We start from the raw sequence: 15,636 nt of genomic DNA, 5'->3' as shown, positions 1-15,636 counted from the left end.
GTGAAAGGTTCCCACATTGCATCCATCATCCCCTTGTTCGAACAACTCGGATCTCCCCAGAACCCTGGCCCAAAGCCTGGTGTACCTGCAGACACGGCTCCAGCACTAGACTGTTGGACAGCGCCCCACCCATTCTTCTTGCCACCTGCCAGGTGCTGGGCATCACCACTTGCCTGAAAGTCTGAAAGTTCAGTCCCCGCCCTGTGGCGCTCAGGCCTTTTTCTTCTCATCAGTGACCAGTCCCAAACCTCTAGCACCCCCACGGACTTCCAGACCCCTTTCTTAGGATGAGCTGCCCCTGGGACAGCAAAAACAGCTGAGAGGATCCGTGTGGGGCAGAGCCTGCTTGGGGGACAGGAGGTGGGGGGCCGTTGGGGTTCAGATGACTGAGGGTGGGGCCTACGGTGACATCACCCGATGTTGGGCGGGACTTTTCAAATAGGTGGCGGCGACTGTGGGCGGACCCAAAATGACATTTGTTGTGGGCGTGTCCTGTGGGCGGGGCCTGTACCTGGTCCTGATGATGCGGGAAAGATGCAGGGCGGAGCCTGCATTTGGGACAGGGATGTGATCGGCATCTGAAAGGAGGGGAGGGACGGGCCCTTTACCTGGGTGGGGCGACAGCGGGGCGGGACCACACAGAGGTGGGGCTGCGGGACTGGCTGTCTCTGTCTTTGGCCGCTGCTGGCTGCTCGCTGGGCTGAACCTGGCCAGGGCCCTGCGGGTCTCAGGTGGCCGCTGATGGGAGGCGGCGCGGCGAGGAGGCCATGGGGAACAAGCAAACCATCTTTACGGAGGAACAGCTGGACAACTACCAGGTAGCCCCGCCTTGATGTATCAATGTCTGGATTCGAATTCTGACCTTGGGCGCTGACTGCTACCCAGCCTCAGTTTCTCCTAGGGACCAAGAAGGGGGGAAAGGGGGAGTCTTGCTGTTGACTCAGGTCCGCTCCCCCTTGCGCTGGGACTAAAGCTGGCAGAATTTCCGAGGGCAGAGAGGGGCTTGGGTTCTAAAGGGACTGGTTGCATGGATCCCCAAGTGCCTGCTTAATAAGCTGGGGGTCTTTTTCACGCCCCTAGATAGAAATGTTGGGAGAGGGCCGGAGAGATAGCACAGCGGTTGGGTTTTTGCCTTGTATGCAGCCGATCCAGGACAGACGGTAGTTGGAATCCTGGCATCCCATATGGTCCCCCTAAGCCTGTCAGAGCAACTTCTGAGCGCTGAGCCAGGAGTGGCACCTGAGCACCACCGGGTGTGGTCCAAAAACAAAACATCAAAACAAATAAAAAAAATGGTGAGACAGGTGGCAGGTCGGGTCTGTCCCTCGAGCTCCCTTCCCACAGCTGTCAGAGAACTGTTCCCACCAGGGGTCTTGAAACTCTGCGACTCTAGGGCAGAGCCTTGGCGTTGCACCTGGGGTGCCCCACACGCTGCCCGGTTTCTGCTTAGCAGATCCTACCACTTAGAACCTCCTAGACCTTTTTTCCAGAACTGAGACCTCGGCCAAGCTCTGTGTTTTTTTGCATGGGCAACATCTTCCTAGGGCCTGATTTCCAGTGGGATATAAGTGGCGCTGTGCTCAGCGGAGCTGAAGGAGCTGAAGTCGAGAAGGGTCCCCTTTAGGTCTCCTCACAGCAGGTACCAGCTGCATCCCTGGAAGGTAGGGGCCCCAATAATGGCTCAGCCCTCCAGTACACGGACAGGACAGCAGCTTGGGCAGGTTATGGCTAGGAGCAGAGTGAGGGAGAAACATCTCTGTTGGACTGGGGGTCAGGGTTGATGCAGTTCAAGAAAGTGATCCTGAAGAGCCCACGGCAAGGCGGGTTGTATCCTCCTAGGACAGAATCACCACTGAGCGGAAGCTGAGAAGGCCGCATGAAGTTTCCTTGGGAGCCAGCCCAGGGCTAGGTTCTTATCTGCTAGGCAGAGAGGAGCCAAGGGGCTGGGCAGGAGCCACCCTGCCATGCTGGCCTCTGTACCTTCTTCTTCCAACTTCCTGCCCTGTCCTGCCTATTTCCTATTTCAGGAAGATGAGCTTCCTGAAGCACTTGGACCTTCCTTTAAAAGGAGCATATGGATAAGGCCAGGAGTCAGGGGCTCATGTTCCACACTGGCGTCTGCATGGCCCCCAGTATCCCTGCTGGGCCTGAGCTTTGAAACATCTGTCCTGGTTGACTGTTCTTCAGATGCCCTGACGACTGCATGGAGCCCTGTCCTCCCACCAGCTTTCTTTGTAGGGAGAAAAGGAATCTGTGGACAAAGAAGTGCATTTCCTAATTGTCGGGCCCAAAGAGCCTGGAGGGGAGACACAGACCAAGGGCATGAGCAGTGGCCCTGTCCTCTCCCCCGTGGGACAGCCAGGCTTACTGGCCTCCATAGCCTCCTGTCTCTTCCCATTGGTCCCATGTTTCAGGCATACTGTGGTCCCAGGGCTGCTCAAGTCTAGAGACTCCAGGCCTAAGATAAGCAGGCCTGGCCTGCTCTGTAGGTGACAGCACTGGAGGGCCAAACCCTGCCCCAGGCCTGCAGTAGGCTCAGCGCCCAGATCTGCTTTCCTGGGAAGCTCCTGGGAAATACATGCGACCTCCTCCACCATGTCCTGGCTGGGATAGACATGTGATTCAAGAGGGCTGGTTGGGGCCAGCTAGGTGGGGGTTATGTGACTCGGCCCCCTCACTAAACTCCCCCTGAGTATAGTCATACACCAGAGGATAGGAGCAAGTGGAACCACACAGCACCCTACTTCCCTCTGTTCCCTCTACAGGACTGCACCTTCTTCAACAAGAAGGACATTCTCAAGTAAGTGGTGCATGAGATTGGGGCTGCTGTGGGGCGTGGGTGTTGGGCATGGGTGGCACGTCATGAGAGTCCCCTTTTTCTGGAGGAAGAGCTGTAGTCCCTGGAGCAGATGGTGAGCAGGACTCTTAGACGCCAGGAAACCTGCCCAGCTGAGCCATCCCACCTGGTATCAGGTGGCGGCAGCAGCCAAGTGGTATCCGGTCTCATCCCGGGGGAGCTGGCCCAATCCCGCCACTGGGATGCCTCAACATTCTGCTCAGTGGCACGGTCCCTATCAGTCTAGTGATCCCTGGGCAGGGACCCTGCTGGCTGTAGCTGCAGGTGGTGGGAGAGGTGTCCACAGACTAGGGCCCATTTCCATTTGCTGGTGAATTCTGTAGAACCTTGAAGAATCTGTGATATCTGGGTGGGGCCCCTGGTATAGGGTTCGCAGAGGGACTGTGAGGTTGGTGTTGGTGGGTGGAGTCTATCGGGTGACAAAACACAACCTCCAGACTGGAGTGATAGAAGTGAGGGGAAGGGTGTTTGCCTTGCACACAGCAGACCCTAGTTTGATCCCTGGCATCCCATAGGGTCCTCTGAGCCTACCAGGAAGATTTTCTGAGTGCAAAGCCAGAAGTAACCCCTGAGTGTTTTGGGGTGTGGGCAAAAGCAAATAAAAAAAACACAGCCTACTCTCAAAGCCCGTTGTACCTTGGCATGAACCTGCCTGGTCACTGCTCAGTCAGGCTGTGTGTCCCCCTGCCCACTATGCCAATCTCATTCCAGCCAGTGTTCTCACACATCTTCCTAGGGGCTCATGAGAACCTGAGTAGGTGGGAGACTGGAGGGTCAGGCCGCATGGGACTATGGATGCCTGCAGTCTTGAGCTCACAGCCTAGAGCACTGATGCAGCCCTGCCCACAAACCCTCCAGAGGGCCCAAGTTCAGTCCACACAGGACCCTGGGGCCTGCAGAGGGTGGAGCAGAGCCAGGCACCCCCTGGCGCTAAAGAGGGAACCTGAGCAGTGGCTTCTCCTTACAGGTCAGGGAGGGCACATTCCCAACCAGCCCCAGAGAGCTGCACACCCACCCAGGGTATAGTCCTTCTGGCCCCAGCAGCCCCCATGCCCGAGTCCTCAGAGGTGCCCTTGGCACAAGGAGAACCCAGGGTCGAGCCAGTTGTTACTTTCCCATGTCTTCTCCCTCTTGAACTCGAATGGTAGGACTAATGTGGAAAGCTCAAACTAAAAGGGATAGAGTTTATTATTCTTTTAATTTTGGCTTGGTTTCGTTTGGTTTGTTTTGTTTTTTGGGCCACACCTAGTGATGCTTGGGGCTTACTCCTGGCTATGCACTCAGAAATCCTGGTTTTGGGGACCATATGGACGCTAGAGATCAAACCGGTCTGTCCTAGGTTAGCATGTGCAAGGCAAATGCCCTAACACTTGTGCCACTGCTCCAGCCTCAGAGTTGATTATTCTTTGGATTTTTCTTCCACCAGCAATTGGGCTTTTCAAATTCTCCTGGAATTTTCCTTAAGAAGTTTCTGGCCCATTGTACTCTTTAGACTGCATCTGCTGAACATGATGGGGAACCCAGGTGTGGGGGCAAAGGGCCCTTTAGGAACACAGAGAAGAGGAAGTGGGAGAGAGGATGGGTGGGTAGGTGGAACCCTGCGCACAGAGCTGGGGTCTCTGTAGCCAGTCAGGCCTGGGAGACTGATGGGGTGGGTCCCTTTGTCCCCCCAGGCTGCATGCCCGCTTCTATGAACTGGCTCCCAACCTTGTGCCTATGGACTACAGGAAGAGCCCAATTGTACACGTTCCCATGAGCCTCATCATCCAGATGCCAGAGCTGCGGGTATGGGGTGTAATGGGGTGGGGGGTGCTAGGCAGCAGGCCAGGAGAGGTGGGAGTCGGGGCAGCTCAGAGCCTGATGTCCTAAGGGGTATGACCCAGTCCACTGTTCTCATCTACATGAATTTTTGAGCCTGTACAGTGAGGAGCAGACAATGTTGCCTGCTCCCTACTCAGTGACTGGTCCTCTGCCCTGGGCCATTGGCTGGACCACAGCCCCTGAGGTTTGCAGCCCCATCTCTGGGTGTTCTGGGCACCCTGCCCTCAGACCCACACTCAGACCAAATTCAAGACTCTCCAGCAAGCTGCCACTCTAGTCAGAACCGCTGGGGGCAGTGGCTATCCCAGCCTTCACTCACATCTTGGTGGAGTGGTCAGCCCAACAGGTCAGCCACATTTGCCCATTACCCAGGAGACCTCACTGTGACCTCTGCACTGAAGGACAGCAGTGAGCATGGTGGTCTCAGCCCAGCACCTAGACAGGCTCTAGCCTACAGCAGCTCCTCTCCCTCCATGTATACCCTGGTGGACACAAATGCACAGCTTGGGCACCCCCTCACCTGCTCACGGTCCCCTAGGAGAACCCTTTTAAGGAGCGGATCGTGGAGGCATTCTCCGAGGAAGGGGATGGCAACCTCACCTTCAACGACTTTGTGGACATGTTCTCTGTGCTCTGCGAGTCAGCGCCCAGAGACCTCAAGGCCAGCTACGCCTTCAAGATCTACGGTAACTGGGTGGGGCACGGTGGAGCAGAAAGCCTCAGCATGGGCTAGGGCAGGGGCATGTCTGGGGGCTGTACATGTCTGTGCATGTGGTGACAGATTGTGCATATGTGTGTGTGTGTGGTGGTGGTGGTTGGCTGTGCCCATGTGTACATGTGTGCGGTGACGGGGGCTGATTGGCGTGCATGTGTGAATCAATGACAGGAACTGAATGCATGCTTGTGTGTGTGTGTGACCATGTGTAATGGTGGGGGCTGATTGTGCATGTGTGAGTAAATGACAGGACTGACTCTGTTAGTGTGTGTGTGTGTGTGTGTGTGTGTGTGTGTGTGTGTGTGTGTGTGTAATTTGATGGGGGCTCTCTGTGCCAGGTCATGGAGGAGCTCCTGGCTAAGCATCCTACATGTCCCTAGACTTCAACACCGATAACTTCATCTGCAAGGAGGACCTGGAGATGACACTGGCCCGGCTCACCAAGTCGGAACTGGAGGAGGACGAGGTGGTGCTGGTGTGTGAAAAGGTCATTGAGGAGGCTGACCTGGATGGGGACGGCAAGCTGGGTTTTGCTGACTTTGAGGACATGATCGCCAAGGCCCCTGACTTCCTCAGGTGGGACCCCGTATCCCCTTCCCCTGGGGTAGTCCCTTGCTTGTATTTGGATGCCACCCTCATTGCTGTGGGGTGCTGTGAGGCTTGGGCACTGCTGGCCACATACCTGCTGCCTCTTCATCTCCCTTTTCTCCCTTTCCAGCACCTTCCACATTCGAATCTGAGGACTTGGTCCAGAAGCCCAGCTTCCAGCTCAGCCAGGCTCAGCTGGTCCCCAGGATGAGCCTTTGGCATTGGGTGCACCCAAGGACATTTACTAGCCCTTTGAGGAAAAAAGTCCTTAACCAGGGAAAGAGGTGGGGCATGTCTCTTCCCAGAACCACGGTCTAGGCCCAGAACTTCCCTCAGCCCTGACTTATGCCCCATTACTGTGAAAGGGGACAAGTTCTGACCTGTCCAGCAGCTGGGCCCAGGGCAAAGAGCCACCAGATGTGTTTGGGAACATGGTGAAGCTTCCGTCAGACCCACCTGCCTCCAACCCCTGAGCCAGGGGACAGGCTGCCCCTGCCCATCGCGGCCGTCCTGTACAGACCCCAGTTCCTTAGTAAAGCCGTTTTTCTCCTATTCTGTCTATCTACATGTCCCAGTCCGACAGGCTCCTAAGGTCAAGCGCCGCATCAGCACAGGTTTTATTTCAAAGCTGTGTCTTGGGGTCACATTGGGGCCCAAACCTTAGGTGGAGTCTGGAGGGGTGGGTGAGTGCTGCACCCCTTGGGAGCAGGAGGACAGGATTGGGCAATTAACTTCACCCTGTAGTCCCAGGGTGTTTCATACTGAGGCACTCCGGGACAAGACTGGGGGTGGCCCAGGAGCAAGGAGCAATGTCTAGTGTCCACTGGTCAGCCAGGGGCTGGTCACCACTCAGGAGGTACCATCAGCCTCAATCCCACTTTTCATCTTGGAAATAGGGTGTGAACCCTGCCCCACCCTATTCCCACCTTCCAAGTCTTGGTCAGGACACCTGGGTGTATGGAAAGTAGTGGTCACTGTGCGTACTGGCTCCACTGTGGCCTGTTTGGACCAGAGGTTCCCTCCCTGATGCCCACCATGAACCTAGTAGGATCTCCCAGGAATGGTGGCTGGGCCCTCCTCAGGCTCTGGGCTTCTTGTCAGCAAAGAAGAGATTTCGGAGCTTCTCGGGCTGCAAAGGGGGAGAAAGTTCTGGAACCTGGGCTGGAGCATTGCAGCTGAGGCTCCACATGCCAATGGCACTCTGGCACCTGTGCCCCTCCTGCCTGCAGATGTGGGGGAAGGTACTGTGCCCTTGGGAACAATAGGGAGCAGGATTTGTCTCTCCCTGACCCCTAAGAGACCAGAAAATGCTGCTCCCTGTGGGTTCTAGCAGCTCGCTGTTGGTACGGGTACTTAGGCCTCTGCTTCTCAAGAGCCCTAACTCTCTGTGTTGTGCTTCACTGGGGAAACCCTAAATCACCACACACACCCCAACTCAAACTATACTTCTCACACATTCTACAGACAGACTTCTTAACTCAACACCTTACCTCACACACCTGACTCAAACCATACCTCACAACCCACCTCATACTCTCCACACACCTTACCTCACAGCCACCCACCACATACCCCACTTCACACAGCACTGAACACCCCACTTCACCAACCCCACAGCTAACTCTAAACCACACCACACACTATACACTCCACCTCACCCCATCATATACTCAGCTTCACACTCTGCCTCATGCCTCTCCACATATTACATATTTCACATCCCAATCCCACCTCACACCACACGATATATATCACACACTCCACATCATGCCATGCCATACCACACACTACACACTACATACAACTTCTCATTCCATATCACTACATGCCCTCCACACCCCACATCCCACACTCCACATGCTTACCTTCTGGGCCCGTCCAGGGTCCTTCTTCCTGGCTATTGGGATCTGCTCATAGGTGTTCCCAGGATCAAGTTCGGGGAGCCAAGGGCCCTCTGAGATCTTCTCATTGCTATAGTCCGTGAACTCCGAGCCTTTCTTCAGGGGGCTCTGTGTCTGGGTCCCCCAACAGACCTGGATCTTTTGGTAGGGGCTTTCCTCCTTCTGCTTGGGCCTGGTCTTGTCAGCAAGTATGTCAGAGCCAATGACTTCATAGGTGTCGGTTGTGCTGTCTGATGAGCTGGGCTGAGACCCCTGACTCCAGGGTAGGGAGGGAGAGCCTGGGACCCCAGAACTGGGGAGCAGGAGTGTGCCCCAGGCTGAAGGGGATCCTGAACCAGAACCAGGATGGTTCTGGCTTGAATCTAAGAGACTCTGTGGGGCTTCCTGGCTTGGAACCGGCTTGAGCCCACCAGATGCCTCAGTGCCCAGGCACCCTTTCATCTGCTTTATTTTCCTCATGTCTGCATAGATAATTTCATTGGGGCCTCCTGGGGACTTGTCCAGAAGTGAGGCACTGCGTTCTGGGAGGGGTGGCACCCTGGTGGGGTCCTGCAAAGAGAGAGGAGACCCCCTGAGGCTACCTCCTCAGGTCTTCAGTGAAACTAAGATCTCAAGACAAGTAGAGCCCCATCCTAGCCTTAGTTTATGCAATTTCCACCCACGGTCATTGCTGCTTGTTGTTCAACTCCCATCTCCCACTCAGGTCTGTGGTACATCTTTATCCACCTCTCCTTGTCCATTTTGCCCATGCTCTCTCAGGTGGCATTAGCTGGTTTAGCCTGCACTAAACCAGGAGGCTTCAAGCACCAAGGGTGCCAGCAACCATGTACAATCACACAACTCAAGGGCACTATAGTGGGTCTGACACCATGGGACATGATTGTGGTATGGGGCATAGTCTGGGAAGTGGTATAGGCAATGGTATGTGGTGTGGGTTGGGGACGTGGCATGCTTTGTGGTGTGGGAGTGATGTGTGGTGTGGGAGTTGGTCTGGGATATGGTGTGAGATGTGGAATATGGTCTGGGATGTGGGATGTGGTATGGGATGTACTTCACCCACCCTCTGCACTCTCTGCACACCACAGAGCCACTGAAACTAAATGTATGAGGAGGAACGTAGACAAACACAGGTCCTGGAGCTCAGGGACAGCTGTTTGTGAGAAGCCCTTGGCATGGAGCAATGAGGCAGGTTGAGCTCAGCTCCGTGTCTCAGCACCTCCAGGTAGCACCAGCTATATCCTCAACCCAGGGTGCAGACTGATCACAGGTGACCATGGGGTTCTGCTCTGTGGTCTCTGCACTCACTTGGTGTTGTGGCTCCTACCAGTGTTCTCTTTTTTTTCTTTTGGTTTTTGGGCCACACTCAGTGATGCTCAGGGGTTACTCCTGGCTATGTGCTCAGAAATTGCTCCTGGCTTGGGGGACCATATGGGATGCCGGGGGATTGAACTGTGGTCCATCGGAGTCTGGCACGCACAAGGCAGATGCCTTACGCCCTACGCCACTGCTCTGGCCCCTCCTACCAGTGAGTATTTTTTTTTTTTTAGTTTTTGTTTTTTGGGTCACACTCAGCAGTGCTCAGGGGTTACTCCTGGTTCTACACTTAAAATCACCCCTCAGCAGGCTCTGGGGACCATATGGGATGCTGGGATTTGAACTACCATCCTTCTGCATGCAAAGCAAATGCCTTACCGTTGTGCTTTCTCTCCGGCCCCTCCTACCAGTGTTCTTAAGGAACATTTCCCTGAACTGGAGCACTGGCTCACAAGAACCTCAGGATGGTCCCACGATGCTTCCCTGGTGTGGACCTGATTAGGTCAGGACTCACCTTCCCAGACCTGTAGCCTGAACCAGGGCCCTGGATCCTTACCTTCACATCTTCCTCCTTGGAGACAGTCCCCTGTCTCTCTGCACTCTTCTTTGCATGCAGGAAGGAATCCTGTGGCTTTGGAGAGGTCCCAGGGCTAGAGGCCTTGTTGGGGACCACTGGGAGAGACACCGTGGCAGATGGGCTGGGCTTGTGGAGCCCCAGAGAGATGGCATCATACAGTTCACTGTCTTCCACCTGGGAACAAGGGCACGGGGTATTCCTCACACTCTGGCTGGTTCTCAGTGCTCTTGAGACTGCAGATGAGGACAAGGTCCCATTTCTCAGCCTCCCCTCTTTAAGTGAGGGCCTGACCCTGCACCAAGTGCTTGGAAGTACCCACAGGGGAGCCACACGAAAGGGTGCATATAAGTAGGTGCTCTGGGAACCCTCCCCTGATCCCTGGGCACAGGATTACCTACCCGGGGGCAGGCCACAGCCAGGGTCTCCCCGAAGGGCTCCAGCTCCACGTGCTGGTAGTGACACACCAACTCAGCCAGAGTACCATAGCTCTGGATGTCTCCTGAGATGAGGTAGCGCCGGTTGGGGAGCTGGTTGATGACGAAATGGCGGCAGCGGTCACTGCCCCTAAAACACAAGCACTTGTAGCAGGGGGCTATGGGCCAGGCTGGGGAGGGCTTTGGGCCAGAGAGAAGCACCTGGCCCTTGACCCTGATCTTGCCCTCTTAGTATAAATGTGATTTTCATATGACCTTATGCCCTAAGGTCTTTGAACTCTTCCTGTAATGGAACACCTTTTTATTGGGTGGGGGCCACACCCAGTGATGCTCAGGGTTTATTCCTGGCTCTACGCTCGGAAATTGCTCCTGGCTTGGGGGATCATATGGGATGCCAGGGGATCAAACCACAGTCCGTCCTAGGCTATCACCAGCAAGGCAGACGCCTTACAGCTCCGTGCCACTGCTCTGGCCCCAATGGACCACCTTCAGTGTTTGTCATCAACTCGAGACATGAATCTTCTACAGAATGCTGTGGGCACATCTGGGAAGAAGCTTGTCCTCTAGGCAGGTCATGAGGGATAAGACTCCCGGCTTACAGGGAAGCCCATTCAAGACTAACACGGTCCCCTCTGTTCATGCTTTGGAGTGTCTGAGGCCTGACTTTCCCCTCCAAGTTTTATTCTATAAAGGGGCTGTCCTGCTTTCTGTTCAAGTTGTGACCACTCAGAATGAGCTCTCTGTGTGATGAGGTTTCTGTGGTATGTGGTACATGGGAGGAGAAAAACCTTTTCCCATCTGAACAACCAGCTGCTCCTGCATTTGGTCAAAGTTCTATGCTCAGAAATCGTTCCCAGCAGGGTCAAGGGGCCATATGGGATACCAGGAACCTAACCTAGACCCATCCTGGTCAGCCTCATGCAAGGCAAACACTCTACTACCTACCACTGTGCTATCATTCTGGCCCCTCACCTCACCCTTTGAGGTCTGCTCTGCACCTAAGACTACATGCCTTTCCTGGAAAGACCAATACAGCTGAGATCACCAGGCATCCCATCTCTTGGTTCAAAATGAGTCATTCTTCCTGCCACCAAAAACATTTACCAACACCAGCCCACAGAGAGAAAATTGGGACAGTTCTTGGGTGGTGGATCCTGCCCTGAGCCCAATGACAAGTAAGTAAACAAAGGCACACAGAAAGACACAAGAATGCGTGCTTCAGGCCAGCACTGAAGTGGGTAGATAGAGCAACTTGGACCTTGGGTCCTCGCTGATCAGGCCATCCCTTCCTTCTCCCTCTAATTGGGCCTGGCCACACCCCTGTTCTGGACAGGTTCCCATCCTCTTCTCTGCCACAGATGTCTCCTGGCCTCACTTGACGGAGGCAGGTGCTTCCGAGGCCTGGTGGGCACAGGACAGGTAGTGGTGGAGTAAGCACAGGTACCATGTTGTTTGTGGGACCAGATCCAGAGAAAGAAGCTAGGCTCTTACCTATAGGACAGGATGTATCCAGTGGCCCGATCGCTGAATCGGATGAGGAAGGAACCAAGGGCCTTGTCCCTGAGCAGCTTTTCCGTCTCCCTGGGCAGAGGACATGCCATCATAAAAATTGGCCTTACAGTGGCCAGGAGCAGCCTGCACAAAGCCCAGCATGCCCAGTGGCAGACCCCATCCTACACAGGGACCCCTCAGCCTTTGTGGGTTCAACTAAGCATGCTCAGGCATCAGTGTAGAGTCTTGGGGAGGGGGCAGCCTTACTTGCGTGTGATGAATCCGTGGAACCAGGGGGGCAGGACTCCATTCTCCAGAATGAGGGGAGCCTGCGTCTCCATGAACCAGCGCAGAGCAAGGTTCTGCAGGTCAGACATGTCCTGGCTTTCTGCAGAACCCAACAGTCTCCTCTCTGGGTTGAGTGGACTCTGGCTGCTTTCCATGATAGCAAGTGGGAGCCGGGAGTGCACGCCACTTTATCTGTGTGCAGTGCTAATTTGCCTATCTCCACGCCCCCAACTGCCATGCACATAGAAGTCATTGTCACCGTGGGCAGGTGGCCCTGAGCCCCTGACGCTCTACTTTGGGAGGAGGGGGAAGTATGGTGGCTGATGGGAGATGTGGGGGGAGGATCATACTGACAGGTAGGGGAGCCCCAAAGCCTGGCCAGGACTCCAGTTTTGCTTCCCCATCTCAACACAGCAGTGAAACTTGACTGGTAGAGGACCCTCCAGCAGCTGCAGGCCAGAGGTTTGAGCATCATCTCATGAAGCACATTCTACCTTTGGGGCTCCCAGGATGCCAGGGAGAAAAGAGTCTAAGCCCAAAAGAGGCTCGGAAACAGAGTCTGATCTAGAGTGTGAGGTTGTTAAAGCGAGTACGGTATTCAAATACGAAGGAAAATGGTTCTAGAATTTTCCATGAGGTTTTCTCTCTCCAATTCCTTTTAAAGCCTAATATGTTTATGGGCATAACCTGGTCATTTGCATGAGAAGACAAAGGTTTTGTGTCCCAGGCAGCATCTGGTGCATCAAGGCCAGAGAAAAGATTCCGAAGTCAGGCAAATATAGGGCCTACATTTACACACAGGGAAACACTGATGAGGTGGGGAGGCCCCTGTTTCCAGCCCTGCTCTTATGCCACTGCCCATTCACATGTGAGCCTGAGGACTTGGGAACCTGGGCAGTGCCTTAGAGAGAATCTCAAAACCCCTACCACAAGCCAGTACACACAAGGAGCAGGTGGGTAGCTCAAGGCAAACAAAGGCTTCACAAATTCAAAACCTGGCCTTGTTGGGCAAAGCAGTATTACCAGGAGTGCCCTGGCCCCTGCAACCCCTGGAGGAGGTTCCTCGAGAAAAGACAGGGCAGGGGTGTCTCCTGAGAGTCTATGTTGGAAGCTGCCCCAGCTCTCTCACAGTTACTGAAGTTCTGGCTTATCAGAAAACAGCTGCACATGGGGCTTAAGTGGTGGCACAAGAGGTAGGGCATCTGCCTTGCACTTACTGACCTAGGACGAGCCACGGTTCGATCCCTCAGCATCCCATATGGTCCCCCTAGCCAGGAACGATTTCTGAGCGCATGGCCAGGAGTAACCCAAGCGTCACTGGGTGTGTCCCCCCCCCAAAAAAAAAACCAACCCAGCTGCATATTCACTGTTCCCTTGTGCAGTGCCTGTGGATAAACAGATGAGTCAATGTTAGCACTTTAGAGTGAAGCCATCTGTGCCCTCAAAGAACACACGTGTGCTGTGTGCAGGGCATGTGCCCTCTGCTATGAATATGTGTGTGCTGACTACAGGATCATGGTTTTCCATCTAAGGTCATATGCATGCCATGTACAGGCTGCCTTACATGTCCCATAGATATAGTTCTGAGGAGATCCAGATGAAAGGACTCCACTTGGTCTCTGAATCCTAATGCCCCCTCAGCTGGACACCAAGACCCAGCTTCCTTTGCCTCTAGGGCACTGGTTCTGCTGATGGGAGCCCTAGGCTAAGGGCAGCTGCCCACCTCCAAAGCAAGTACAGGTGTGCAATTTGCCTACATTTGGTAGGGAAATAAGACTGAGCACCCAGCTCAACTGAGGACTGAGGATTTTAGTACTGATAGAGAATGGCACAGCGCTGGATTCCCCAGCTCCCGCAAATCTCCAGCAGCTCTAGGAGGTGCATATGTGGCAGAAGTCACTCTGAAAATGGGGAGACTGAGGCTGGGTTCCTCTCCTAGGCCACGAACTCTTCTCTTGTTTGGGAGTCCACCCCAGCACCCCAGCCCACCCCATCTCCTCAGAACTCTCAGAACTCCTCAGAACTCCTCAGAACTATTCACAGTTCTGCCCTAAAATGAGGTCCCAGAGAGAAGTCCCTGAGGTGGGTGTCTGAGGTAGGGGTCCCCTGAGTTGGGTCTCTGAAGTGGAGGTACCTGAGGTAGATGTCTGAAGTGGTTATCTGAGTAGGGTTCCCTGAGATGGGTCCCTAAGATGGGTGTCTGGTGTGGGATTACCTGAGTTGGGTGTCTGAAGGAAATGTCTGAGATGGTTCTCTTGAGATGAGGGTTTCTGATGTGAGGTGAGGGTCCCATAGAAGGATCCCTGAGGTAAGGCTCTTGATTTGGGAATCCTTGATGTGGAGGTCCCTGAGGTGGGTTCCTGCTCAGTGTAACTAGCTCTGTCCTCTGCCATCTTGTTCCTCCCTTTGCCCTAGAGGCAAAGGAAGCTGGGTCTTGGTGTCCAGCTGAGGGGGCATTAGGATTCAGAGACCAAGTGGAGTCCTTTCATCTGGATCTCCTCAGAACTATGTCTATGGGACCTGTAAGGCAGCCTAGGGCATAAAGGTGGTGACCAGGTACTACAGCATTGGAGGAGCACTGTGAGGAATCCTCAGAGTTTCCTGGAGTCTGCCCTCATGGGAGCTAATGTGCTGCCTCAGTTTCCTCTTTCACCAAACAAGAGTCCTTTTGCCCTATGCAAGGACTTCCTTCCAGATGGCCACTTCCTTCTGATCCCTGGGTTCACCAGTATGGGAGGGGCAGAGCTCCCTACTCTGCTGCTCACTCAGGGTCTCAGGACTTTGCATAGTCTCCCAATCATGTCCTGAGCAATAGCAGGCCTGAGTCTGGTCCCTGACATTCTGGAGCCCCGGCCTGTGGTGCCTTAGGAAATGGGCTGGTTCCAAAGCCCAAGAATCAAGACCAGCAAGGAGGAACTTTCCAGCACACAGGCGCCACAGCCAAAGGATGCCATTTCTGCAGATGGTTGGTTGGTGGCTGGTTTCTTCTCACTCCACAAACGCCCAGATCAAGTGAGGGCTGTTTAAAGCAAGAACAGGGCAGACGCCGCCCAGGACTTCAGAGCAAGACTTGCGTGTGTCCGTGCCAGTGTGTGTGTGTGTGTGTGTGTGTGTGTGTGTGTGTGTGTGTGTGTCCTGTGGGCCGTGTCCAGGGGCTCCTCTCAGTATGCCGTAGTGGGACTGGAGGTGTCCCCCCTTCTCAATGCACCTCCAGTCTCCCTTGGGCTCCCCAGCACCTACACACCAGAGTCACCAGGGCTGTGAGGCAGGCTCGCCCTCAGCTGGGCACAGAAAGCCTGTGCAAGGGGACGCCAGGGCCAGTCAGACCCGAAAGGGAACTTCGCGGCAGCCCTGCTTGGCACTAGGACCGTTTTTTGGGGTTCTGGGAAATGCTCGAGTGGTAAAAACCCATGAATAAACAGCCACGCCTCAGCCGGGCGCGGGTCCAGGCCCAAGTCACACGCAGACACGTGGCGAGCCGCCACACAGGGGGCGAGGATGGGTGGGATGTGGTGGGGTGGGGTGGTGGGGTGATGTGGAGTGCAGTGTCTGAAGTGGGGTGCGGGGTGCGGAGGGTCTGAAGTGGGGTGCGGGGTATGGAGGATCTGAAGTGGGGTGCGGGTCTGAGGTGTGCAGGGGCGGAGCTCGGG

At 54.8% G+C, this 15,636-nt stretch overlaps 2 protein-coding genes across 2 annotated transcripts; one reads left to right on the top strand and one right to left on the bottom strand.

Annotated features, from left to right (window-relative positions):
• Window positions 1–662: 662 nt before the first annotated feature.
• On the top strand, window positions 663–6,544 carry CIB2 (calcium and integrin binding family member 2). Its single transcript, XM_049783738.1, has 6 exons — window positions 663–818; window positions 2,766–2,800; window positions 4,531–4,642; window positions 5,217–5,364; window positions 5,774–5,969; window positions 6,112–6,544. The coding sequence occupies exons 1-6, from the start codon at window positions 768–770 to the stop codon at window positions 6,131–6,133; spliced, it is 564 nt and encodes a 187-aa protein (XP_049639695.1). The 5' UTR covers window positions 663–767; the 3' UTR covers window positions 6,134–6,544.
• Window positions 6,545–7,059: 515 nt separating this feature from the next.
• SH2D7 (SH2 domain containing 7) lies at window positions 7,060–12,141 on the bottom strand. Its single transcript, XM_049782870.1, has 6 exons — window positions 11,966–12,141; window positions 11,699–11,788; window positions 10,172–10,337; window positions 9,753–9,947; window positions 7,847–8,431; window positions 7,060–7,110 (listed from the first exon to the last, which is right to left on the bottom strand). The coding sequence occupies exons 1-6, from the start codon at window positions 12,139–12,141 to the stop codon at window positions 7,060–7,062; spliced, it is 1,263 nt and encodes a 420-aa protein (XP_049638827.1).
• Window positions 12,142–15,636: the final 3,495 nt, after the last annotated feature.

Source organism: Suncus etruscus, chromosome 11, assembly GCF_024139225.1.
Source record: "Suncus etruscus isolate mSunEtr1 chromosome 11, mSunEtr1.pri.cur, whole genome shotgun sequence".
In the NCBI taxonomy this organism is placed as follows: domain Eukaryota; kingdom Metazoa; phylum Chordata; class Mammalia; order Eulipotyphla; family Soricidae; genus Suncus; species Suncus etruscus.
Note: the sequence above shows the minus strand (reverse complement) of the source record. Positions and strands in the feature narration are given on the sequence as shown.

Coding starts and splice junctions, on each gene's coding strand:
- CIB2 (XM_049783738.1), top strand. CDS start 768: ATGGGGAACAAGCAAACCATCTTTACGGAGGAACAGCTGGACAACTAC. Junction 819..2,765: donor AACAGCTGGACAACTACCAG/GTAGCCCCGCCT, acceptor TTCCCTCTACAG/GACTGCACCTTCTTCAACAA. Junction 4,643..5,216: donor TCCAGATGCCAGAGCTGCGG/GTATGGGGTGTA, acceptor ACGGTCCCCTAG/GAGAACCCTTTTAAGGAGCG.
- SH2D7 (XM_049782870.1), bottom strand. CDS start 12,141: ATGGAAAGCAGCCAGAGTCCACTCAACCCAGAGAGGAGACTGTTGGGT. Junction 11,789..11,965: donor CACGGATTCATCACACGCAA/GTAAGGCTGCCC, acceptor TCCTCTGCCCAG/GGAGACGGAAAAGCTGCTCA. Junction 9,948..10,171: donor TGGCTGTGGCCTGCCCCCGG/GTAGGTAATCCT, acceptor CCTTGTTCCCAG/GTGGAAGACAGTGAACTGTA.